The sequence below is a fragment of the Oncorhynchus keta genome, chromosome 35 (assembly GCF_023373465.1).
Source record: "Oncorhynchus keta strain PuntledgeMale-10-30-2019 chromosome 35, Oket_V2, whole genome shotgun sequence".
NCBI lineage: Eukaryota > Metazoa > Chordata > Actinopteri > Salmoniformes > Salmonidae > Oncorhynchus > Oncorhynchus keta.
Window position 1 is genome coordinate 75,704,665 of NC_068455.1, and position 25,945 is coordinate 75,730,609.

General features: G+C 40.3%; 1 protein-coding gene across 2 annotated transcripts in view; it reads left to right on the forward strand.

The window, feature by feature from the left end:
- The first annotated feature begins 2,507 nt into the window (after positions 1–2,507).
- Positions 2,508–25,945, forward strand: part of LOC118369005 (zinc finger protein 250-like) — a 31,297-nt gene continuing 7,859 nt past the window's right edge. The window contains exon 1 of one of the 2 annotated variants that reach the window (XM_052497765.1): positions 2,508–2,791. In XM_052497765.1, coding sequence (XP_052353725.1) covers positions 2,731–2,791 — 61 coding nt within the window. In that variant the 5' untranslated portion in view covers positions 2,508–2,730. Of the gene's footprint in view, positions 2,792–19,276; positions 19,562–25,945 lie in introns of those variants that run through there. The other variant, XM_035753518.2, reaches the window with a different exon arrangement.

A 25,945-nucleotide genomic window follows, 5' to 3' on the forward strand; every position in this document is an offset into this window, starting at 1 on the left:
GCCACTCAAGGACATTGAGTCTTGTCCTGAAGCCAGTCCTGTGTTGTCTTGGCTGTGTGCTTAGGGTCGTTGTCCTGTTGGTAGGTGAACCTTCGCCCCCAGTCTGAGGTCCTCAGCGCTCTGGAGCAGGATCTCTCTGTACTTTGCGCTGTTAATTTTTGCCTCGATGCTGACTAGTCTCAGTCTCTTCCGCTAAAAAAACATCCCCACAACATGATGCTGCCACCACTAGGGCTGTGACGGTCACGAAATTTCGTCAGCCGGTAATTGACCGTTAATTAGCATAAAAGTACATATCAAAGCCTACAAACCATTTAAAAAAGTCTAAGAAATCCATTCAATATAGCCTACACCTTCACAATAAATCCATGATTTATTTTAGACAGGTTTAAAGAAACATGATATGAAGAAAATGTAGTCTATTTCAGAATAACAGAATAGCATACTCTTTGTTGTCCTTATGTTAGGTCCTGATCTGGCTGTGCCAAATGGCTGTGGAATACAACTAGTTCATTTAGCAGACAAGATTTGCTAATCATTCCGTGGCATTATTTTATAGTAGGAAGAATACTTCATACAAAACAAAGCTGAATAAATATAAACATTTTCTCCAAACGATTTGAGTGCGCACATGCAGCTAGCTATTATATGTTGAGCGGTTAACAAAGAAATAGGTATTCCTATATGCTTAATTTAGAGTTGTTCTACAAACGTTGGGCTATATGTCTTGTTTAATATATTTTAAGGCTACATGATGTGACTATAATGATGATTTGAAAAAAGTTGCTTTAAAAGGCATGAGCTTTGCTTGGTTCTTTGCGCAGGCTGTACCCACTCCAATAGTCTCTCATTCACAATTTGACAAGCACTTCAAATTTCACAGCCGTAATGCACCCTAAAAAAAAACATGCCTTTCGTAGCCCTGAGTGCTGTGTTGTGCCCTCCTTCCTCACTGTGCTGTGCGATCGAGGCACTGCTCTCTGTCATGTGATCGGGTCTTTCTCATAGGCTACATGTGAAGACAGACACATCCGGCACGCAACTGCGAGCAGGTGCATATTGAAGATATTGGAAAAACTGTGCACATTTTCTTTGTTTTGTCAACCAACAAGATGAGTAGGCCTAACCAACAGCAAAAGCACTAGTCTATGTCAATCTCCTATCCCCCAGAGTACAATAGTCGACATATTCCATTCTGTGCGAGAAATAAATATTCCAAACATAGTCTGGGACAGTTGTGGGATACAATATATCTCAAATTAATACAACGACTAGCATCAAATATGTTTTTTAATGCAATGTGGCTGACACAACAGATCAGAACGTTTAGCTTAAAATGTTTAAGAAACTATTAGGATATTTATTCACATTATAAGCGCAGCAATGCGCACATGGTAGTGGGCTATAAGCGCGAATGTTCTATTAGCGGAAAACAACATTATCAAAAGGGTCCACAAATGCAAGTAATGCTCTTATTATAAAGGTGCATGTTTATGGTGACATTTATTTTCCCCAAACTTGAAACTCACACACTGCTTATATATGCCAGTTAGTCTCAACACCCGTTGTAACGCCGAATTATGTGGTCTTTATGTTGTGATTGAATTTGTATTTATTTAACGAGTCAAGTCAGTTAAGAACAAATTCTTATTTACAATGAAGGCCTTATCCAGACGACGCTGGGCCAATCACGGCCGGATGTAACTCAGCCTGGATTCGAACCAGGTAGTGTCTCCTGCACTGAGATGCAGTACCTCAGACCGCTCGCGCCACTCGGGAGCACCTGTTATACGTGCCTTATTAAAACATATTGGTCTAGGCTAAATGAGGTGTGCGACTATGATTGAACAAGTCGCATAAAAAAAGTCATTGTTTCTTATGTTGGGCATCATTCACAGGTGATAATATATAATTATATGCGGATTTGAGGGTTTAAGTGAGACTCTTCATAACAGCGCCACCTATAGGCCAATTGCTGGCATTCTTTTTGACCAAGTTACTCATGGCCGATATTTTCCATGTGCCAAATTAGAAAAAAATTAACAATCTGAGCTTGAGTTAATTGACCATGTCAAGAAAAAAACATATCTAAGCATAACAATAGATTCGCTGTGAACCCATCATTTAAAAATGGAAAGGGGATACCTAGACAGTTTTACAACTGAATGCAATTCAACTGAAATGTGTCTTCCGCATTTAACCAAACCTGAATCAACTCCAACTCTGAATCAGAGAGGTGTGGGGGGCTTCCTTAATCGACATCCACGTCAAAGACGTCTTCTGACAGCAGATGGGAGGGGGGCAGGATTTGGACAATACTCGTAGGAAAGCAAAGCAACTTTGGATCATTCATGTTCTGGGTTTCAGATAAATAGATGTGTGATTCATTTTTTTCTCCCCCTTTCCGTCACAAAGTATAATGGATTTATACTGTATTCCACTTGGGGGCGGTATTTCAACATATTCGATGCCAAACGCCTTTAAAACCCACCGAAGAAGAAGAATAAATGCTTAATAAGTGAAACTGCTTGCGGGTTGCTTTTGTTTGTGACCAGCATTCTGTCTAAGGGGACGAAGGCAGTGCTAAAAGAATATACAACGTTAATTCGACTGAAACATGTCTAAACTACAGTCATTGAGTGATATTTTAAATGATCACTTAAAGGTGGCTGCTGTGGATAATTTAGGAGAAGTTGAGAAAATGGTAGCTGAGTAATTTACAAGGTCGAGATGAATGTTCGGCTACTGAAACAGCTCGGGGTTACACTGGAGATAAAACTATGCCGAATAGGTTCGTATGTAGCTAGGTATATCTAATAATATCTAGCGATTAGCTACAGTTCTAACCAAATCATAAACTGTTTAGGCAAATAGGGATCATATAATCAACTATTTATCCCCCAAAAATCCCGTCTTGCAGGCCTATTCATGAGTTGCACCCCCTTCACTCGGTCGCGCCGTTGTCATAGTTATCGACTTTCTACAGCTGCCGCAGCATATTGTCTGACTATGGTTAAAGTCGAACTGACAGCGTTTTAAGTACAAGAAACAGACAATCATATCAGTCAATATCAAATTCCCAGTGTATGCTCTAAAACCAACTTCATAGAAGGTTTTAAAAATAGGTTATATTTGACTCAACATTCCATGATGTAGATTGGCAGAATCGATGGATGCAGTTCAATGCATGATTCATACAATTCACCAAAACATTTCTTGGTAGTCCCAAAATATTGTCATTGTTGAATGTTAAAGATGTAAAATGCAGAAATCAGAGGAGAAAAAAATTGCAGTTTAAACTGTATTTAAAAAAAAATGTATTTGTCACATCCCTGGTCTGAACCTATTGACTAGGTCGTTAGGTTAAGGTCCCTACATTATCCCCTTCCATCTATAACACACCCCTCTTGTGTACATGCATCTCTGATGGCCTCATCACACTTCCAAGGAAATGTGGTGAATTCAGAGCATAGCCCCAGCCTGGTCTTGAACCAAGGTCCAGTGACTGTCAAGCTAACGCCTTAACCCTTACACCAAGAGGTCCGAACCTCTTGACAAGGTCGCTAGGTATTGGGTTAAGGTCGCTACTATATAATTAAATGGTTGTCTGTGTCACAGTTTTAAAAAAAAAATGGGATTGTGCACTCCGGCATGTCTAAAGGCTGTATAGATAACCTCCTCTCCTTCCCTCCAGACTCCCTGCAGCTCTCTGTCTCTGAAGAGGAGGTTCCCCCTGAGCAGCAGCACTGTGAGCAGGAGTGGAGCCCCAGTCTGGGGCAGGATAAACTCTTGTGGCAGATGCATGTAACATAAATGGTAGCATCTATTGACTGACTGGGATGTGACGATTATTGTTCTGCTATATGCAGGTTTTTCGTCGCTGATCAGGATTTGACTGAGAATTTCTGTTTATAGGGTTGGAGGCGTCTCCCCAGAACATAATCAAGCAATCTGACGGTATATTTTATTTCTGTGCGTCTGAGATTAAGGACAGGAGGACAAACATGGAGCAGCCACTGTCTTCTGGGGGAAAAAACGGATTTGCCAACAACCCCGGTATCCAAAGGGCTGGAAGAAGAATGGTGTTGAATGTGTTGATGTACATTTGATGCAATAACGAAGAAGAATGACAACACCTCTGCCTTGGAGGAGCTGATGGGACCCGTAACCGTTGTAGATAACCTGACGTCTGTCTGTAGCAACTGCAAAGGTCTGCTCTCCCAGTATCACAGCTGTAACGCAGATGCTATCATCCAGAAGGCGAGGTCAGTACAGGTGCATCAAAGCTGGGACCGAGAGACTGAAAAACAGCTTCTATCTCAAGGCCATCAGACTGTTAAACAGCCACCACTAACATTGAGTGGCTGCTGCCAACACACTGACTCAACTCCAGCCACTTTAATAATGGGAATTGATGGGAAATGATGTAAAATATATCACCAGCCACTTTAAACAATGCTACCTAATATAATGTTTACATACCCTACATTATTCATCTCATATGTATATGTATATACTGTACTTATATCATCTACTGTATCTTTATGTAATACATGTATCACTAGCCACTTTAACTATGCCACTTTGTTTACATACTCATCTCATATGTATATACTGCACTCAATACCATCTACTGTATCTTGCCTATGCCGCTCTGTACCATCACTCACTCATATCTTTATGTACATATTCTTTATCCCCTTACACTTGTGTCTATAAGGTAGTAGTTTTGGAATTGTTAGCTAGATTACTTGTTGGTTATTACGGCATTGTCGGAACTAGAAGCACAAGCATTTCGCTACACTCGCATTAACATCTGCTAACCATGTGTATGTGTGACAAATAAAATTGGATTTGATTTGATGCTCAGAGAATCACTGGTCTGGTGAAAAACATGACCAGGGAGAATGCAGTCGGATTTAAAAGGTGCACCACGTCTACTGAGAAATGGACGGAGAGGGAAAAAAAGCCACACTCTGTCACTTCTGTCCGCTGCAAGACAGATTGGCTCTGCATGAAGAAATCTGATTCGTTCTGTATCCGTCCCATCATCAACATCATCAACCACTGTGACTGCACCGACCACACCAACTCCTGTAATGTGGAAACCATAAAGGTTAGTATCAATGTTCTACCTGTCAATAAAATGTATTGTGCAGCGTAGAGCCCTTTTCCAAAGAACTAACCAGAGCCTGTCAGTAAGAGCGCTGATCTAGGATCAGTTTGGCCTTTTAGCTCATAATGAATTAGATTATATGGACGGGTTGGGACCTGATCCTAGATCAGCATTCTAACTCTGAGGATCTTTGTGGATATGGATCAAGCTGACAGTTGTGCTGTAATTAAATGTTGGTGTTTGTGTAATTATCTAGCTTGTTATTGTCTTCAACGGCACTGTGTATATGTACAGCAGGGTTGGGGTCGATTCCATTTCAAATCCAGTCATTTCAGAAAGGAAACCAAATTCCAACTCAAAGTGTTCTTTGTTGAAGAGAATTTTAATTCCTGTGTACTTCCTGAATTGACTGGCGTTGAAATGGGATTGACCCCAACCCTGCTGTAGCTACGTGCCTCGATTTCCTTGACTGTGTCCATTTCATAATACTGTCTGTATAACCTGTAGTACAGGGGTGTCAAACTCATTCCATGGAGGGCCGAGTGTCTGCGGGTTTTTCCTTTTTATGAACCTCTGCGGGATCGGTGTCCCTATACCGGGACAGTTGAGCTAACATGCGCTAATGTGATTAGCATGACGTTGTAAGTAACAGCAAACTTTCCAGGACATAGACATGTCTTATATGGGCTGAACGTTTAAATTCTTGTTAAAATAACATGCTATTGTTTGAGGAGAGTGCACAACGACACATAACTTATCACTGGTTTGATACATTCACCTCTGAAGGTAAATAATGTACTAAAATCAATTTTATATTCAAATGTAGGAACTGGGATCTAAAGTTTGAGCCCCTGCTGTGTTTCCTTTCAAATGGTATCAAGAATCAGCATATCAAATAGTATGAAGAATCAGCATATCAAATGGTATCAAGAATCAGTATATCAAATGGTATCAAGAATCAGCATATCAAATAGTATGAAGAATCAGCATATCAAATGGTATCAAGAATCAGCATATCAAATAGTATGAAGAATCAGCATATCAAATGGTATCAAGAATCAGCATATCAAATAGTATCAAGAATCAGCATATCAAATAGTATCAAGAATCAGCATATCAAATGGTATCAAGAATCAGCATATCAAATGGTATCAAGAATCAGCATATCAAATAGTATCAAGAATCAGCATATCAAATAGTATCAAGAATCAGCATATCAAATAAGAATCAGCATATCAAAATCAGTATCAAGACTCAGGTATGAAGAATCAAGAATCAGCATATCAAATGGTATGAAGAATCAGCATATCAAATGGTATCAAGACTCAGCATATCAAATAGCATATCAAATGGTATCAAGACTCATATCAAATGGTATGAAGAATCAGCATATCAAATAGTATCAAGAATCAGCATATCAAATGGTATCAAGAATCAGCATATCAAATATGAAGAATCATATCAAGATCAAGAATCAGCATATCAAATAGTATCAAGACTCAGCATATCAAATGGTATGAAGAATCAGCATATCAAATGGTATGAAGATATCAAATGGTATCAAGACTAGCATATCAAATATCAAGAATCAGCATATCAGGTATCAAGAATCAGCATATCAAATAGTATATCAAATGATCAAGAATCAGCATCAGCATATCAAATAGTATCAAGAATCAGCATATCAAATGGTATCAAGAATCAGCATATCAAATAGTATCAAGAATCAGCATATCAAATAGTATCAAGAATCAGCATATCAAATAGTATCAAGAATCAGCATATCAAATAGTATGAAGAATCAGCATATCAAATAGTATCAAGACTCAGCATATCAAATAGTATCAAGACTCAGCATATCAAATAGTATCAAGAATCAGCATATCAAATAGTATCAAGACTCAGCATATCAAATGGTATCAAGAATCAGCATATCAAATGGTATCAAGAATCAGCATATCAAATGGTATGAAGAATCAGCATATCAAATGGCATGAAGAATCAGCATATCAAATAGTATCAAGAATCAGCATATCAAATGGTATCAAGAATCAGCATATCAAATGGTATCAAGACTCAGCATATCAAATGGTATCAAGAATCAGCATATCAAATAGTATCAAGACTCAGCATATCAAATAGTATCAAGAATCAGCATATCAAATAGTATCAAGAATCAGCATATCAAATGGTATCAAGAATCAGCATATCCTTTCTTCAGGTCCTGAGCTACAGGCAATTAGATTTGGGTATGTCATTTTTTTTGCCGAAAATAGAAAACACGGGTCAGATCCTTAGCCATAGAACACCAGGTGAGGGGAGTTCCTTACCGATTTAGTGACCTTTAATTCATCAATCGAGTACAAGGGAGGAGTGAAAACCCGCAGACCCTCGGCCATCCGTGGAACGAATTTGGCTGTAGTGTATGTATTTCATTTCCAATCATGCACCAAATAGTTAATTTGTACCAAATCATGTTGTCATGATCATAGCTATGACATTGAGATTATATAACCTTATCCCAACCCATCTCCCAATCTTTATTTGATTTTTATGTATGTAGTCTTGTCCTTGAGCTGTTCTTGTCTATTAATGGTTCTGTATTATGTCATTATGTTTCATGTTTTTTGTGAATCCCAGGAAGAGTAGCTGCTGCTTTTGCAACAGCTAATAGGGATCCTAATAAAATACCAAGTTCAAAGCTGTGTCCCAAATGGCCCCCTAGTCCCTACATAGTGTCCTTTGGGCAGTGGTCAAAATGAAAAGGACTATGTTAGAAATAGGATGCCATTTGGGACATATTACCCATGTTATGTTGATAACAGAGCCCTTTTTCTTTCAACCATCTTTTCACTCTATTGGGAGCAGTGGACAGAAATCACATTTTAGAATATGGTAATTCATATTAACAGAACATGCAAGTCGAGAGTGTCAACGATGTGCAGTCCCTTGGCTACCTTGGTAACCACTAGGCTACCTGCCGTAGGATCCTTAAAGGCCCGTTTGAGAAAATTGGAACTAACCTAACCCAGGGACGATACCACACAAGGTGTGTCATGTCCATACCTGGCTTACGTGACGTAACGGTCGACGAGGTGCTCAGCGTTGTGGAAAAGGAATGTAGAAATCTAACCAGCGTGAGACTCAATTCCCTCCTTCAACGCATCAACCCGGATGACATAAAGAGCTTCAAGTGGGAGAAGGTTCTGGCTGAGTGGAGGGAGAGTGCTCCCACCTTTCTCAAGTGGGAGAAGGTTCTGGCTGAGTGGAGGGAGAACGCTTCCACCTTTCTCAAGTGGGAGAAGGTTCTGACTGAGTGGAGGGAGAACAATCCCACCTTTCTCAAGTGGGAGAAGGTTCTGGCTGAGTGGAGGGAGAACGCTCCCACCTTTCTCAAGTGGGAGAAGGTTCTGACTGAGTGGAGGGAGAGACCTTTCTCAAGTGTGAGAAGGTTCTGGCTGAGTGGTTGGAGAACCACCCACCTTTCTCAAGTGGGAGAAGGTTCTGGCTGAGTGGAGGGAGAGTGCTCCCACCTTTCTCAAGTGGGAGAAGGTTCTGGCTGAGTGGAGGGAGAACGCTCCCACCTTTCTCAAGTGGGAGAAGGTTCTGGCTGAGTGGAGGGAGAACGCTCCCACCTTTCTCAAGTGGGAGAAGGTTCTGGCTGAGTGGAGGGAGAACGCTCCCACCTTTCTCAAGTGGGAGAAGGTTCTGACTGAGTGGAGGGAGAACGCTCCCACCTTTCTCAAGTGGGAGAAGGTTCTGACTGAGTGGAGGGAGAGCGTTTCTCTAGTGGGAGAAGGTTCTGGCTGAGTGGAGGGAGAACGCTCCCACCTTTCTCAAGTGGGAGAAGGTTCTGACTATGGAGGGAGAACCTCCCACCTTTCTCAAGTCTGACTAGTGGGGGAGAAGGTGGGAGAAGGTTCTGACTGTGGAGGGAGAACGGAGAAGGTTCTGACTGAGTGGAGGGAGAACGCTCCCACCTTTCTCAAGGTCCTGGAATGTGTCAGTACTGTTTCTGAAATAAACACATCTCAGATGGAGAAACAGAGTGGTAAAGGACAGGTGTGCGTTGACAATGGCAGGTGTCACACTACTCTGAGCACGTTCAAATAAAATGTCTGCACTTTGGTCTGGATTTCCCTCCAGACTCCCTGCAGCTCTCTCTGACTATCTCTGAAGAGGATGTTCCCCCTGAGCAGCAGCACTGTGAGCCGGACTGGAGCCCCAGTCTGGGGCAGGTGGACACGGAACCCACCCAGATCAAAGAGGAAAAGGAGGAACTCCGGACCAGTCAGGAGGAAGACTGGCTTCAAGGTCTGGAACCTGATGTCATAGAGTTCATTTTCACTCCTCCTTGTTTGAAAAGTGAATGTGATCTTTAGAACCCACTTTGGTCCTTGACTCTTCCCCAAACCCAGACTGTGGATAACAGAGAGAGTGACTCTAACCCAGTGGATCTCAAACCTTTTGGCACTCTGACCTTAACCAAGAAGAGACTCAGTGAATGCAGCTTCGGCAATAAACACTACAACTCCATCTGTAAACTGAAGGCCCATGTCCAACTCTGTCACAGTGGGAAACCCTGCACCTGCCCTGTTTGTGGCAAGACCTTCAAACACAAAGGAGGTCTGTCCAATCACATGAGGATTCACACAGGAGAGAAATCATTTAGCTGTGGTGACTGAAGAAAAAGATTCAATCGCAAGGAGCACCTAACCAGGCATATATTGACTCACACAGGAGAGAAACCTTTTAGCTGTGGTGACTGCGGGAAAGGCTTCAATCTCAAGAACAACCTAACCAATCATATACGTACTCACACAGGAGAGAAACCATTTAGCTGTGGTGAATGTGGGAAGAGCTTCACTCAGAAGACTAATCTGCTGGCACATGTAAAAAAAAAAAAACCATCCACATAGGAAGGAAACTGAAAGAAAATTAGAACTAAGATGTTCTGTCAACAGATGGTAATTTAAAGGCAGGATGTGAACATCACTCTTGGGAAACCAAAGCAACACGATAATTTATGCTATTTGTTTCAGAGAATTGGATGTGAGATAAACAACTATGTAAATATTTTGATGTAAATAGTATTATAGGAATCAGAGGTCTGCTGTTCTGTCTGTTGATATTTTCACGTCATTAAACAGGAATTCCTGATTGTTTGTTTTGGAATGTTTCTCAAGGTGATACAGATCTTATTGATAAGTTAAAATATTTTCCAGAAAATATAACACTCCATTTGTCCAAGAGTATGTCTCATCCATGTTGACCTAATGCTGCTCAGTCATAATATTGATTCAATCTTTTAAGGTTAGCTGATACACAGGCCACTCCTGATAAGTGCACTTCTGTAAGTACAGACTATGTTTTACGTGCACTACAGTGTTTCCTAATTCAATCGCATTCTTTGTAACTGCATGCTCTAGTTTACTGCACACTGTCACATGAGTCCCAAGCTGTTGCAGTTGTCAGTAGTCGCCTGTGTGAATGTGTTTTTTTAACTGACCTGCCTGGTAATATATAAAATAAAATGTGTTGTCTTTCAGTTCACGCAAGAAATTATCATCCTAGATCACTATTACTTATAGTAAAGGTTTGATTTAATTGGTTTCCGTTATCACTGGTCTGTAGCGTCTAGTAGAACTCAACCACTAGGGGGCACTGCGTTGGGTTTATGCGAATAACCCTCGCTAATACAGACGAAGAAGAAGTGTGGAAGTTAAAACTTTTTTATTTAACCAAGTAGGCCAGTTGAGAACAAGTTCTCATTTACAACTGAGACCTGGCCAAGATAAAGTAAAGCAATGCGACAAAAAGTACACAGAGTTACACATAAACAAACGTACAGTCAATAACACAATATAAAAATATATGTACAGTGTGTGCAAATGTAAAATAGTAGTGAGGTAAGGCCATAGAGGCGAAATAATTGCAATATAACATTAACACTGGAGTGATAGACGTGCAGATGGGGGTGTGGAAAAATGTATTTCCTTTTAGGTCATGTTGTTCCCGAGTTTTCTTTCCTTTCTGAACTAACGTTAGCTATGACCTGTGGCGGGACCTTTAAACGCTAGAAGAGGACCATGGACAAATATATTTCCTCAGGTCATTTCGTTCTCGAATTATCTTTATTTTCTGAAGTAACGTTAGCTACTACAATTTTATTGTTGCCTGCCGTTTTCATGGATCATCATCATCGATCGGAATATCTAGCAAGTAAGATCTGTGTATTAGGCTACAGTAATATGTTAGCACGGTTCGGATTGACTAGATTGACAGTGTAGCTACAGTAACGCCATCTAACATAGCTCACTAGCTATAAACACCAACTGTCAGAGCAGCTCACAGATTACTGCACCTGTACATAGCCCACCTATAATTTAGCCCAAACAACTACCTCTTTCCCTACTGTATTTAATTAATTAATTTATTTTGCTCCTTTGCACCCCATTATTTTTATTTCTACTTTGCACATTCTTCCATTGCAAATCTACCATTCCAGTGTTTTACTTGCTATATTGTATTTACTTTGCCTCCATGGCCTTTTTTTTGCCTTTACCTCCCTTATCTCACCTCATTTGCTCACATTGTATATAGACTTGTTTATACTGTATTATTGACTGTATGTTTGTTTTACTCCATGTGTAACTCTGTGTTGTTGTATGTGTCGAACTGCTTTGCTTTATCTTGGCCAGGTTGCAATTGTAAATGAGAACTTGTTCTCAACTTGCCTACCTGGTTAAATAAAGGTAAAATAAATAAATAAAAACATGTTAGTGACTGGTGTTTTGACACAGGTTTATTGAAGTTAGCTAGTTTAACGTCAGATGACTGACCATCAAAATAGTCTGTTAACCCCACGATTTTCATACTAATCTGGAGTTATTATTTTCAATAATTATGATGTTTAGTTCATGGCGATAATAGATAAGTAAAACTAAATATTGTCTTAAAGGAACATATGGTTCCTTTAATCTATTGATCTAATTAAATTAATAGTTCTACTTTTCAGCCCTTCCAGCCTATTTATAGTGATGACTTGCATTTTAAATGCTGTACTAGGCCTACACAGTATGTCTCATGTGATATGACGACCTGTCCTTTGGGGAATTTATCAACAATACATTATTTCTCGTGTGGGGATGTTGTTGTCTTTGGATTTCAGTGAGATTACATATTCCTTCCCAAAGGGATAGCAATGTATTTTGCCTGATGTGGATCATAAGTGGTGTCCAAGGCATTGTTCAGGTGGTCGGGGAATGGGATTCAAGAGATGGACTTTGCCAGAGTTGACAAAATGTGGTGGGACCGACCCTCCATCTGCAGCTCAGTAGAGATGGAGAGGGACTTTGCCGATCCTCTGCTGCTCTGGATGCCCAGGAAGCTCTGGCAGGTTAAGCTGCATTGACCACTTTCTGTGCAGTAGGAAGGTCATCAGTTGGAACGTATGGTTACTTACACTGTTAATGGCAATATCATTTAATTTATAAACTAATGCAGCATTTATATTTAATACAAACAGCAACACGTTTCTGTGTGAAATGTTATTATTGTATTATTCTGTTCTCAGTCCTGTGTATTCTCATATATTTATGTTGTTTCTTTTCCTTTAGGGGAGCTGATAGGTTTGGAGTACCTCTTCGGTCAGACTGGCTTGGTGCTGCAGGATTATAAGGCTGCCATTGAGGAACTGGAGACAGGTGATCCTGATGTCCAAGAGGAGGATGATGAGGGCTTTGTCGAGCTTGTGGAATTTCAGGACCTGACAGTTCCGGTGGTGGAGACAGCCCTGCCTCTTGTTGGCACCTTTTCGTTCTACTCTCGCCCCCTCTACCAGCATCCAGACCACAGCTGCATCAGTCAGTCCCATGTCCTCCACTCCTGTACGGGCTACTTCTCCACACCTGTACGGGCTACTCCTCCACACCTGTACGGGCTACTCCTCCACACCTGTACGGGCTACTCCTCCACACCTGTACGGGCTACTCCTCCACACCTGTACGGGCTACTTCTCCACACCTGTACGGGCTACTCCTCCACACCTGTACGGGCTACTCCTCCACACCTGTATGGGCTACTCCTCACAATTTTTGATGAACAAATAAGGTTTTATATGTAAGATGGCTAAATAAAGAGCAAAATTATTGATTATTATTATATTATTATTTGTGCCCTGGTCATATAATAACTCTTTGTCACTTCCCAAGAGCCAGGTTGTGACAAAAACACACTCATTCTTATGTTTAATAAATGTATCGTATAGTGTGTGTGTGGCAGGCTTACAAAGGTGGCAAAAAAACACATTTCAGAGTGCGCTGACCCTGGTGCTAGAGGGGATACAGCTGGAGGTTGAACGTTTGAAGGGGTACGGGACTATAAAACGTTTGTGAACCACTGAGTTAGACTGATGTTGTGGTATAATATAGATTGCCTAGGATACTTACAACTGCATTGTGGTCTAAATATTTCTAGCTTTTTGATATAAATTCTGCAAAAAAAGGAAATGTCCTCTCACTGTCAACTGCGATTATTTTCAGCAAAACTTAACGTGTAAATATTTGTATGAACATAACAAGATTCAACAACTGAGACATAAACTGAAGATGTTCCACGTTTATGTGACTAACAGAAATGGAATAATGTGTCCCTGAACAAAGGGGGGTCAAAATCAAAAGTAACAGTCAGTATCTGGTGTGGCCACCAGCTGCATTAAGTACTGCAGTGCATCTCCTCGTCGTGGACTGCACCAGATTTGCCAGTTCTTGCTGTGAGATGTTACCCTCTTCCACCAAGGCGCCGGCAAGTTCCCTGACATTTCTAGGGGGAGTGGCCCTAGCCCTCACCCTCCGATCCAACAGGTCCAAGATGTGCTCAGTGGGATTGAGATCCGGGCTCTTCGCTGGCCATGGCAGAACACTGACATTCCTGTCTTGCAGGAAATCACTCACAGAACGAGCAGTATGGCTGGTGGCCTTGTCATGCTGGAGGGTCATATCAGGATGAGCCTGCAGGAAGGGTACCACATGAGGGAGGAGGATGTCTTCCCTGTAATGCACAGCATTGAGATTGCCTGCAATGACAACAAGCTCAGTCCAATGATGCTGTGACACACCGCCCCAGACCATGATGGACCCTCCGGCTCCAAATCGATCCGGCTCTAGAGTACAGGCCTCAGTGTAACGCTCATTCCTTTGACGATAAACGTGAATCCAACCATCACTCCTGGTGAGACAAAACCATGACTCGTCAGTGAAGAGCACTTTTTGACAGTCCTGTCTGTCCAGCGATGGTGGCCCATAGGCGACATTGTTGCCAGTGAAGTCTGGTGAGGACCTGCCTTACAACAGGCCTACAAGCCCTCAGTCCAGCCTCTCAACCTATTGCGGACAGTCTCAGCACTGATGGAGAGATTGTACATTCCTGGTGTATCTCGGGCAGTTGTTGTTGCCATCCTGTACCTGTCCCGCAGGTGTGATGTTCGAATGTACCGATCCTGTGCAGGTCTTACACGTGGTCTACCACTGCGAGGACGATCAGCTGTCCGTCCTGTCTCCCTGTAGTGCTGTTTTAGGCATCTCACAGTATGGACATTGCAATTTATTGCCCTGGCCACATCTGCAGTCCTAATGCCTCCTTGCAGCATGCCTAAGGCACATTCACGCAGATGAGCATGGACCCTGGGCATCTTTCTTTTGGTGTTTTTCAGAGTCAGTAGAAAAGCCTCTTTAGTGTCCTAAGTTTTCATAACTGTGACCTTAATTGCCTAGCGTCTGTAAGCTGTTAAGACACTAACAACCGTTCCACAGACGCATGTTCATTAATTGTTTATGGGTCATTGAACAACCCTGGGAAACAGTGTTTAAACCCTTTACAATGAAGATCTGTGAAGTTATTTGGATTTTTACAAATTATCTTTGAAAGACAGGGCCCTGAAAAAGGGACGTTTCTTTTTTTTCTGAGTTTAGGTATATAATGGTGTCTTATGTCATATTTTTTACAAGTGTTCTGACAAGTGATTAAATGATTCCAGTTGCATCAGACACCAACAGTGTTGACTTAAACTCCTTGATAAATTCATTGTGATATTCATGAAATGTTTGGATTAGCTAGCTTCAGTGTTACTGCTAAAACAAATGATGCATGGAGTTGGTTTATCGTATCAACTTTAATTTGTTGGCAAGTAATCGTGTTTTAATAAAACGGTAGATTAGTCTGTCAAAATAGCAAATAAGTAGACATGACTTGTATTCAAGACAGTTTATTTGCTTTGGAGACCAAGCGTAATTTACAACAGCAATGTGCAGGCACAGTTATGGCAATGTATGACATATACTGAACAACAATATGAACGCAACAACTCAAGCGTTGGTCCCATGTTTCACGAGCTGAAATAAAAGATCCCAAAATGTTTCCATAAGCACAAAAAGCTTATTTAAAAAATGTTGTGCGCAAATTGTATTTGTTTCCAACCCGGTTAGTGAGCATTTCTACTTTGCCAAGATAATCCGTCCCTATGACAGATATGGCATATCAAGAAGCTGATTTAATTAAACAGTATGATCATTACACCTTATGCTGGGGACAATAAAAAGACACTCTAAAATGTGTAGTTCTGTCACACAACACAATGCAACAGATGTCTCAAGTTTTGAGGGAGTGTGCCATTGGCATGCTGACTGCAAGAATGTCCACCAGAGCTCTTTCCAGAGAATTTAATGTTAATTTCTCTTTAATCTCTACCACAAACCACCTTTTTCATTTTAGAGAATTTGGCAGTACGTCCAACCGGCCTCACAACCGCAGACCACCTGTATAGAGTCGTGTGGGAGAGTGGTTTGCTGATGTCAATGTTGTGAACAGACTGCCCCATGGTGGCAGTGGGTTTATGGTATGGGCAGGCATAAGCTATTGACAATGAACATAATTGCATTTTATCTATGGCAATTTGAATGCACAGATATACTGTGATGAGATCCTTAGAGCCATTACCATTCACCCCCCACCATCACCTCATGTTTCAGCATGATAATCCATGTCGCAAGGATCTGTAAACAATTCCTGGAAGCTGAAAATGTCCCAGTTCTTCCATGGCCTGCATACTCACCAGACATGTCTCCCATTGAGCATGTTTGGGATGCTCTGGGTTGACGTGTAGAACAGAATGTTCCAGTTCCCGACACAATCATCAGCCTGATTAACTCTATGCGAAAGAGACCATGTGCACGTGACATTAAAACTTGAAACTACAGAAGCCTATAGCTTGGCTGTCCAAATTTCATTCGAGCAAATTGAGGGCACACAATTTCAATTCTGAATAATGGCACAGACGTATCCTCGCGATGTAGGGGTGCTGAGGGTTCTTAAAAAATATATATACATTTTTAAAAAATCACAATTATATTACTCCTGTGTCAACTAGGGCTTTATTACTCGTGTATGAGAGGACAAAAATAGTCCTGTGTGGTGTGGACAACACTCTTATGAAAGGAAAAACACACATTTTTTAATGTTTTTGTTTAACTTTAACTGACTTGCCTAGTTAATAAAGAACAAATTCTTATTTTGCAATGATAGCCTACCCCAGCCAAACCTTCCCTTAACCAATTGTGCGCTGCCCCATGTGTCTCCCGATCATGGCCAGTTGTGATACAGCCCAGGATCAAACCAGGGTCTGTAGTGACACCTCTAGTACTGAAAAGCAGTGCCTTAGACCGCTGCGCCACTCGGGAGCCCTTTATCTGAAATGCATACTGTGTGTTTCCGATAAATAGATATGAATAGAAATGATACATAATATATTATGGATTTAAATTTTAGAATGTTTTACATGTAAATAAAGTTTGATTTCAATTAGGTTCTGATCAAACAGTACAGAGTATTTTAGGAAGCTCACATTTCTACTGTAAAGAATGTAATTAGAAACAGAAATATCTAGTCGTTTGATTCGGAATGTCTCTCAGGGCGATGAGAGAATGGTCGGACTGATGTTATTTAAACATTCTTAAAAAATCCAACCCAAGTTCTTCTTTTGGCCCTCCCACCTCAATGGGAGGGCAGCTACCGCTCAGCACAACTCCAAGCTCTTCTCTGTCCTGGCACCCCAATAGTGGAACCAGCTTCCCCCTGGCCTGAAGCTAGGACAGCAGAGTCCCTGCCCATCTTCCGAAAACGTCTGAAACCTCTTCAAAGAGTATCTTAAATTGTCCCACAGCACCTCGCCCCCCTAAAATGTGTTTAACTTTTGTTGAACTAACATTCGCACTTCAAAATGTACTAAGACAGATATGTGGTTGACCCACCTAGCTATCTTAAGATGAATGCACTAATTGTAAGTCGCTCTGGATATGAGTGTCTGCTAAATTGTTAAAATGTCAAATGTAATTTTGAGAAAATGTCTCCTTGCATTTTTTAAAAATGGATTTTTATTTCACCTTTTATTTGTACAGGTAGGTCAGTAGAAAACAAGTTCTCATTTACAACTGCGACCTGGCAGAGATAAAGCAAAGCAGTGCGACAAAAACAACAACACAGAGTTAGACATGGGATAACCAAACATACAGTCAATAACACAACAAGTGTTTGTCCAAGAGTGTTTGCCATCAATTCTGACCAAATTCTGCTCATTCATGACATCTTACCTTTGATCTTGTATAGAGTAATGCTGTAGAGTTGACCCCCGATGAAGAAATTGATTATCTCAGATCATTCTATGCTTATGATAACCACTGTGTGTGTACATGTAGTTACAGTGATGTGTATTCGTGGATGCCAAGGGTAGCCAGGCTTCCCCCAAAAAATTGACCAAGAGAAAAATACATACAAAATATTTTTTTACCTACCTGGTTAAATAAAGGTGTTCTCAACTAGCCTACCTGGTTAAATAAAGGTGTTCTCAACTAGCCTACCTGGTTAAATAAAGGTGTTCTCAACTAGCCTACCTGGTTAAATAAAGGTGTTCTCAACTAGCCTACCTGGTTAAATAAAGGTGTTCTCAACTAGCCCACCTGGTTAAATAAAGGTGAAATAAAAAATAAATAAATAATACATTTCCTTTGATTTGCAAGTGGCTTAATGTGACTCACCGGAGAAAGCATCCGAGCGAACAAAACAGCGCCCCTCTGTCTCAGTATGTGAAGCGTATCTATCTGATGCTGTTTGGTCAGAAAGAGTATGACATTGTTGCTGCCCGTAGCAATGAATGCAAGGGAAGCCAGCGAGCATTTGACCTCCCTTCTTAAAAAATAATAGCTCATCAGCGATGATCTAAACTGAGTGAGCTCAGCTCTGATTGGTCCTGGCGCACCAAATAAAAAGTGTAAAGGGAAGCCAGTTTGGATTTGGCTTCAGACCAATCACATCACAAGCGAAACGTCATTATTGACAGAAAAAAAACTTGAATTGTTGCATCTCCTTGTGTTGTTGTCCTCTATTGGCTAGCTAAATTTGTCCCTTTCCTAAATTTGCCATTGATGGAGGTAGGGATTTGGATTCACATTTACTCAAACGAGTTAGTTCCAGAATAACATAGAACAACACTGCGCATGACCAAGGGTGCTCCCGCCTTAAAGGGGACATCAGTAATTAACAGAACATAACACGCTGTATGTGTCGTTGAAACGGTGCTAGAATAGTGCAGTGTGTTCTTTGCAACTTGCAGTAATGCTGTGTAGTTCTAAATCAATCGTTGTTTAGTGGTCCAAAAATGTCGGAAACATTAACTTGCTTGACCATGCTGAAGGTCAGCTAACTGTTTGTAACATTCAATATTCTTTGAGGACTTTACCAGACAGAGGTTGCTCTACATTTTTTTATGAAACATAGGTGTGGTTGAATTTATTCTGCTACTGTATCTTCTTATTGTCTGGGACTTTAGACCTATATATCACTGTCGCAAGGCATATGGAACTATACGGTTATAGAGCAAACAACTTCATTATCACCACACACGGTTGTAAATATGGCTTTTTTTCCCCCCTGGATTGGCTTCCCATGTGATTTTACCCACCCACCGCCACTGTGTAGTTATCGTTTTCCTTTTCAACTGGTCTGTAAAATGCTTTGCACTGGATTCAACTCCCACCTAGCTGGCGGCGCTGTTGTGTTTTTCTGGTCTCGCCAGCCATTAGAACAAACGATTTTATAAGATTCCTTGACTAGAACACGGAAGTAGGATTAGAAACGAGTTTGTTTTGGCAATAATTTAGTGGAGTAAAAATAAGACATACTGACTGAACTAAATAGGCCACCCAACTCTCATTCGACTGAAAATGTCTAAACTACAATTGTTGCGTGTGTTTTTAAATGAGCGTTTAACGGCGGCTGCTGTGGAGATTTTCGGGGCAGTTGAGAAAACGGTGGTGGAGTACCAGGAGGAGAATGATCGGCTACGGAGACTGCTGCGGAATCGAATCACACCGGAGATAAAACTATGTAGAATAGGTTAGTATGCAGATCAACTGATAGCTAGTTTTAGTTGAAGGCCCGGTTTTGCAAAAGCGATGGAATTTAAGCTTCCAAGTGTTTTTAAAACGCATCGTTCCAATAAGGTTTCTACTAGTTACCACAGCCACAAAGTAAAAATGGTCTATATCGTAAAAATTCATGAAAACCAACATTTGATTTTTGGTCTTCATTTAAGGTTAGGCATAAGGTTAGCACTGTGGTTAATGTTAGGTTTAAAATAACGTTTTTAAGAAGATAAATTGAAGAAATGGGCGGGGTTTAGGACTTTGTGGATGTGGTAACTTGTGACAACCTTCCTATAACAAACGTTTCCAAAAACACCAAGCAGAGAGAACATTCACTAGTGCGTCGTTGGAGTGGGTGTCGATGGGACTACATATAGGATCGAAAGAAAGACAGCCCTGCTCTCAGATTAGCTTTCTCTATTCATATCTTACTTTAATATTCCAATTGTTTCACAATACGGACGACGGGTCAGCTTCTAGAGAGATATTACCACCCCGGGCAGAGTGGGGTAAATTGAGCCGCCCTTGTTTAGAGGTTTCATGAAGCTTGTCTCTAAACCGAAGTTGATAATTGGAAGATTGTAATATTACATCGGTTGGGTTCTGAGTTTCAATATGAGCTGTTAAACCTGGCATGAAAGTGGACCCATGTAGCTGTGTGGGCTAATATAGAGGGGGTTTGATTAATCTGGCCCGGGGTACACCGGGCTATGGCCTGTCTCGTCATCGTGCGAAAGCGGGGAGGGAAGAGTGACCTTAAATTCGAACAGTAATCTGCACCATTCTGACATGTTGTCAACGAGGCAGAATGGTAGGGTACTAAGGTGTAACTAGACCCCATAAGAACAATGTCTAATTGCTGACACACAAAAAAGCAATGTTTGGGGGGGGATAGTATTGTGGAGGAAGCTCACGCTTAGGTGCAGGGTAGCCTGGTGGTTAGAGCGTTGGACTAATAACCGAAAAGTTCAAATCCCAGAGCTGTCGTTCTGTCCCTGAACAGGCAGTTAACCCACTGTTCCTAGGCCGTCATTGAAAATAAGAATTTGTTCTTAACTGACTTGCCTGGTTAAATAAAGGTTTAAAAAAAGGTGAATAAACTATTAAGGGAAATACATGTCTACAGTTACAGTTTACAACGTTTTAGTTACCCCCCCTCCCCCTGCTCAAATCAGTGGTGCTCTACAAAAAAAATAAGAGACTGAAATATCACATTTACATGGTCACAAATAAAGCTGTTCCCAGTCCAATTGGAGCAACTCATGAGCCCATCTCCTGCACTGCTCACACCTAATCCAGTCCCCACCTGTTACTGAAAACAGGGAGCGATGCCAATCGAAAAGCTCTCTCTTAAAAACATAGCTAGCTAGTGGAAACATTTGCAACTGCAATTAAGTGACCTGATAATGATGTCTCCAGAGAAACCTGGAGTCAAATGAAGGTCCTATTTATCAAATTACTATAGGTGGAATTAGATGTTTTGCCTGGGGTCAAAATGACCCCAACGGACCTTTTTTTACAAAGTCCATATTGATACAGAAACATTACACAATGATTAAGATTAATTAAGAACAAGTTGATTGACAAAGTCATGAAACATTTGAAGAATTGAATAAACTTTTGGACAATGATGCTAAAAAATATTCCTCAAGGTAAAAAAAAAAAATAGCCACTACTACCACTTTAACTGGGTATGATTAAATAGTTGTCTTTGTCACAAAAAGCTGATTGAAATGGGATATAGGCAGGGGCATAACTTAGTCCAGCTTCTCGACAGACATTGTATTTGCTTCAGACAGGAAGTAGAACGAAGAGAGTGGGCGCAAACTAGGATTGCACATTTTGGGGAATATACAGAAAACTTTCCATGTGAATTAACGGAAATTTATGGGAATTAACAGGAATATATGGGAATTAACAGCAATATATGGGAATTAACAGGAATATATGGGAATTAACAGGAATATATTGGAATTAACGGGAATATATGGGAATTGAGGGGAATATATGGGAATTAACGGGAATATATGGGAATTAACGGGAATATATGGGACCCACTGAGAGGAATATACTTAATTAACGGGAATATCATGGGAATTGAGAAGAATATAAAAATGGGAATTAACGGGAATATATGTGAATTAAAATTCTAGGGAATTAACGCCTGGAATATATGGGAATTGAGAGGAATATATGGTAATTAACAGGAATATAGAAAGATTGAGAGGAATATATGGGAATTAACGGGAATATATGGGAATTAAAACGGGAATATATGTGAATTAACAGGAATATATGTGAAACACTGGGAATATATGGGAATTAATGGGAATATATGTGAAGATTAACGGGAATATATGGGAATTAACGGGAATATATGGGAATTGAGAGGAATATATGGGAATTAACAGGAATATATGGGAATTGAGAGGAATATATGGGAATTAACGGAATATATTTGGAATTAACGGGGAATATATGTGAATTAACGGGAATATATGTGAATTAACGGGAATATATGGGAATTAATGGGAATATATGTTAATTAGACGACTGTAATATATGGGAATTGAGAGGAATATATGGGAATTAAAAAAGCATATATGTTTTGAATTAAAAAGGAATATATGGGAATTAACGGGAATATATGGGACAGGTTTCCAGAGGAATATTGGGAATTAACGGGAATATGCAGCTGGGCATTAACAGGAATATATGGGAATTGAGAGGAATATATAGGAATTAACGGGAATATATGGGAATTAACGGAATATATGGGCATTAACAGGAATATATGGGATTTGAGAGGAATAATGGGAATTAACGGGAATATACTGGGAATTAACGGAATATAAGGGAATTAAACGGCCAGAATATGTCCGTGGACCATTAACAGGAATATACTGGGAATTGAGAGGAATATATGGGAATTAACGGGAATATATGGGAATTGAGAGGAATATATGGGAATTAACGGGAATATATGGGAATTAACGGGAATATATGGGAATTGAGAGGAAATAGGAACAACTATGGGAATTAACGGGAATATATGGGAATTAAACTGGCTGGATATATGGTGAATTAACAGGAATATATGGGAATGTGAGAGGAATATATGGGAATTAACGGGAATATATGGGAATTAACGGCAATATAAAGGAATTAACAGGAATATCACCCTCTGAATTGAGAGGAATATATGGGAATTAACGGGAATATAAAAATGGGAATTTAACCTGGAATATTAGGAATTGAGAGGAATATATTGGAATTAACAGGAATTTATCTGGGAATATATGGGCATTGAGAGGAATATATGGGAATTAACTGGTGGTATATATGGGAATTGAGAGGAATAAATGAAGGAATTAATGGGAATATATAGGGAATTGAGAGGAATATATGGGAATTAACAGGAATTAACAAATATATGGGAATTAACGGGAATATATGGGAATTAACAGGAATTAACGGGAATATATGTGAATTAACGGGAATATATGGGAATTAACGGGAATATATGGGAATTAACGGGAATATATGGGAATTAACGGGAATATATGGGAATTAACAGGAATATATGGGAATTGAGAGGAATATATGGGAATTAACGGGAATATATGGGAATTAACGGGAATATATGGGAATTAACGGGAATATATGGGAATTGAGAGGAATATATGGGAATTAACAGGAATATATGGGAATTGAGAGGAATATATGGGAATTAACGGGAATATATGGGAATTGAGAGGAATATATGGGAATTAACGGGAATATATGGGAATTAACGGGAATATATGGGAATTAACAGGAATATATGGGAATTGAGAGGAATATATGGGAATTAACGGGAATATATGGGAATTAACGGGAATATATGGGAATTAACAGGAATATATGGGAATTGAGAGGAATATATGGGAATTGACAGGAATATATGGGAATTAACGGGAATATATGTGAATTAACGGGAATATATGGGAATTAACAGGAATTAACGGGAATATATGGGAATTGAGAGGAATATATGGGAATTAACAGGAATATATGGGAATTGAGAGGAATATATGGGAATTAACGGGAATATATGGGAATTGAGAGGAATATATGGGAATTAACGGGAATATATGGGAATTAACAGGAATATATGGGAATTAACAGGAATTAACGGGAATATATGTGAATTAACGGGAATATATGGGAATTAACGGGAATATATGGGAATTAACAGGAATATATGGGAATTGAGAGGAATATATGGGAATTAACGGGAATATATGGGAATTAACGGGAATATATGGGAATTAACGAGAATATATGGGAATTAACGGGAATATATGGGAATTGAGAGGAATATATGGGAATTAACAGGAATATATGGGAATTGAGAGGAATATATGGGAATTAACGGGAATATATGGGAATTAATGGGAATATATGGGAATTAACGGGAATATATGGGAATTGAGAGGAATATATGGGAATTAACGGGAATATATGGGAATTGAGAGGAATATATGGGAATTAACGGGAATATATGGGAATTGAGAGGAATATATGGGAATTAACGGGAATATATGGGAATTGAGAGGAATATATGGGAATTAACGGGAATATATGGGAATTAACAGGAATATATGGGAATTAACAGGAATTAACGGGAATATATGGGAATTAATATTATTATTTTTTTAATTATTATATATATATTTTTTTACCTTTATTTTACTAGGCAAGTCAGTTAAGAACAAATTCTTATTTTCAATGACAGCCTAGGAACAGTGGGTTAACTGCCTGTTCAGGGGCAGAACAACAGATTTGTACCTTGTCAGCTCGGGGGTTTGAACTTGCAACCTTCCGGTTACTCGTCCAATGCTTCCGGTTACTAGTCCAACACTCTAACCACTAGATGTTTTTTGCTTTCGATTTATATTTATCATATCATATGGAGACAGAAAAATAAACATTTTATCTTGTCATAAATAGACATAATTACAAATGATTAAATCCTTCCAGTAGAAAAAAAAAGAAAACAATTTGAACTTTAATTAAATGAGTTGACTCTTCACATGGGACGATTTCACAGAACAACAAAAGAAAGGGAATATTGAATGATCCACAATGATACATCACGTCTCCCAAAAACATTTTCAACATACATTTGTTGTAAAATGATAGTGTAGAAACTAAAGCTTTGGTTGTCTTCCTCTCAGGCTTCCATGTCTTCTCCCTGGACCTCCTCAATGTCCACCTCTTGAACATCAGACTCTGAGGCCTCATCTTCACTGTCACTTTCCAACCTTGTTGAGGAAGGCTCGTTGTCAGGCTCAAAAAGAGTCAAATTTGCATGAATGGCCACCAATTTCAACCCTTGTATTGGTCAGCCTGTTGCATGCTTTGGTGTGTGTGTGTCCCCACACAAGGACCAATTGCACTCTGATGTTGGTGGCATTTGGAGGATGATGGAGGCAACAGGGGAAAGAGCCTCAGATCCACAAAGTCCCTTCCACCAGGTGGCTGATATGTTGGCAAGACTGCCATATTGCATCTCCATCCCAAAGCCCTTGCTTGAAAGTGTACTTCACCAGACTGTCAAGAACCTTGCCCTCTTCCAGGCCGAGGTGGCGAGACACGGTAGTGATGACACCATAGGCCTTGTTGATCTCTGCACCAGACAGGATGCTCTTGCCAGCATACTTGGGGTCCAACATGTACTCTGCAGCGTGTTTGGGCTTCAGGCAGAAGTCTTCACGCTTTTTGATGTATTTCAGAACTGCAGTTTCCTCTGCTTGGAGCAACAGTGCAGTGGGCAGGGCAGTTTCTTCTCTTACATCTGCAAGCAGAGTCTGAACATCAGACAGGATGGCATTGTCTCCCTCAATCCGTGCAATGGCTACTGCTGTAGGTTTCAGGAGTTTCAGACTGCTTACCACTCTCTCCCAAAATACATCATCCAGGAGGATGCTCTTGATGGGGCTGTCCATATTGACAGACTGTGATGTGGCCATTTCTTGGAGAGACTCCTTCCCCTCCAGGAAACTGTCAAACATGATGACAACACCATCCCAACGGGTGTTGCTGGGAAGCTTCAATGTGAATGTGGTGCTCTTATTCTTCTCACTTTGCTTGGTGAGGTAGATTGCTGCTATAACCTCATGACCCGTCACATACCAAACCATTTCCTTGGCTCTCTTCGATGCTTGAGCAGCACAGCCAACAATTGGATGTGAGGGTAGGACTCCTCCACTTTAGACCAAGCAGCCTTCATGTTCGCAGCATTGTCTGTCACCAGTGCAAATACCTTCAATGGTCCAAGGTCATTGATGACTGCCTTCAGCTCATCTGCAAT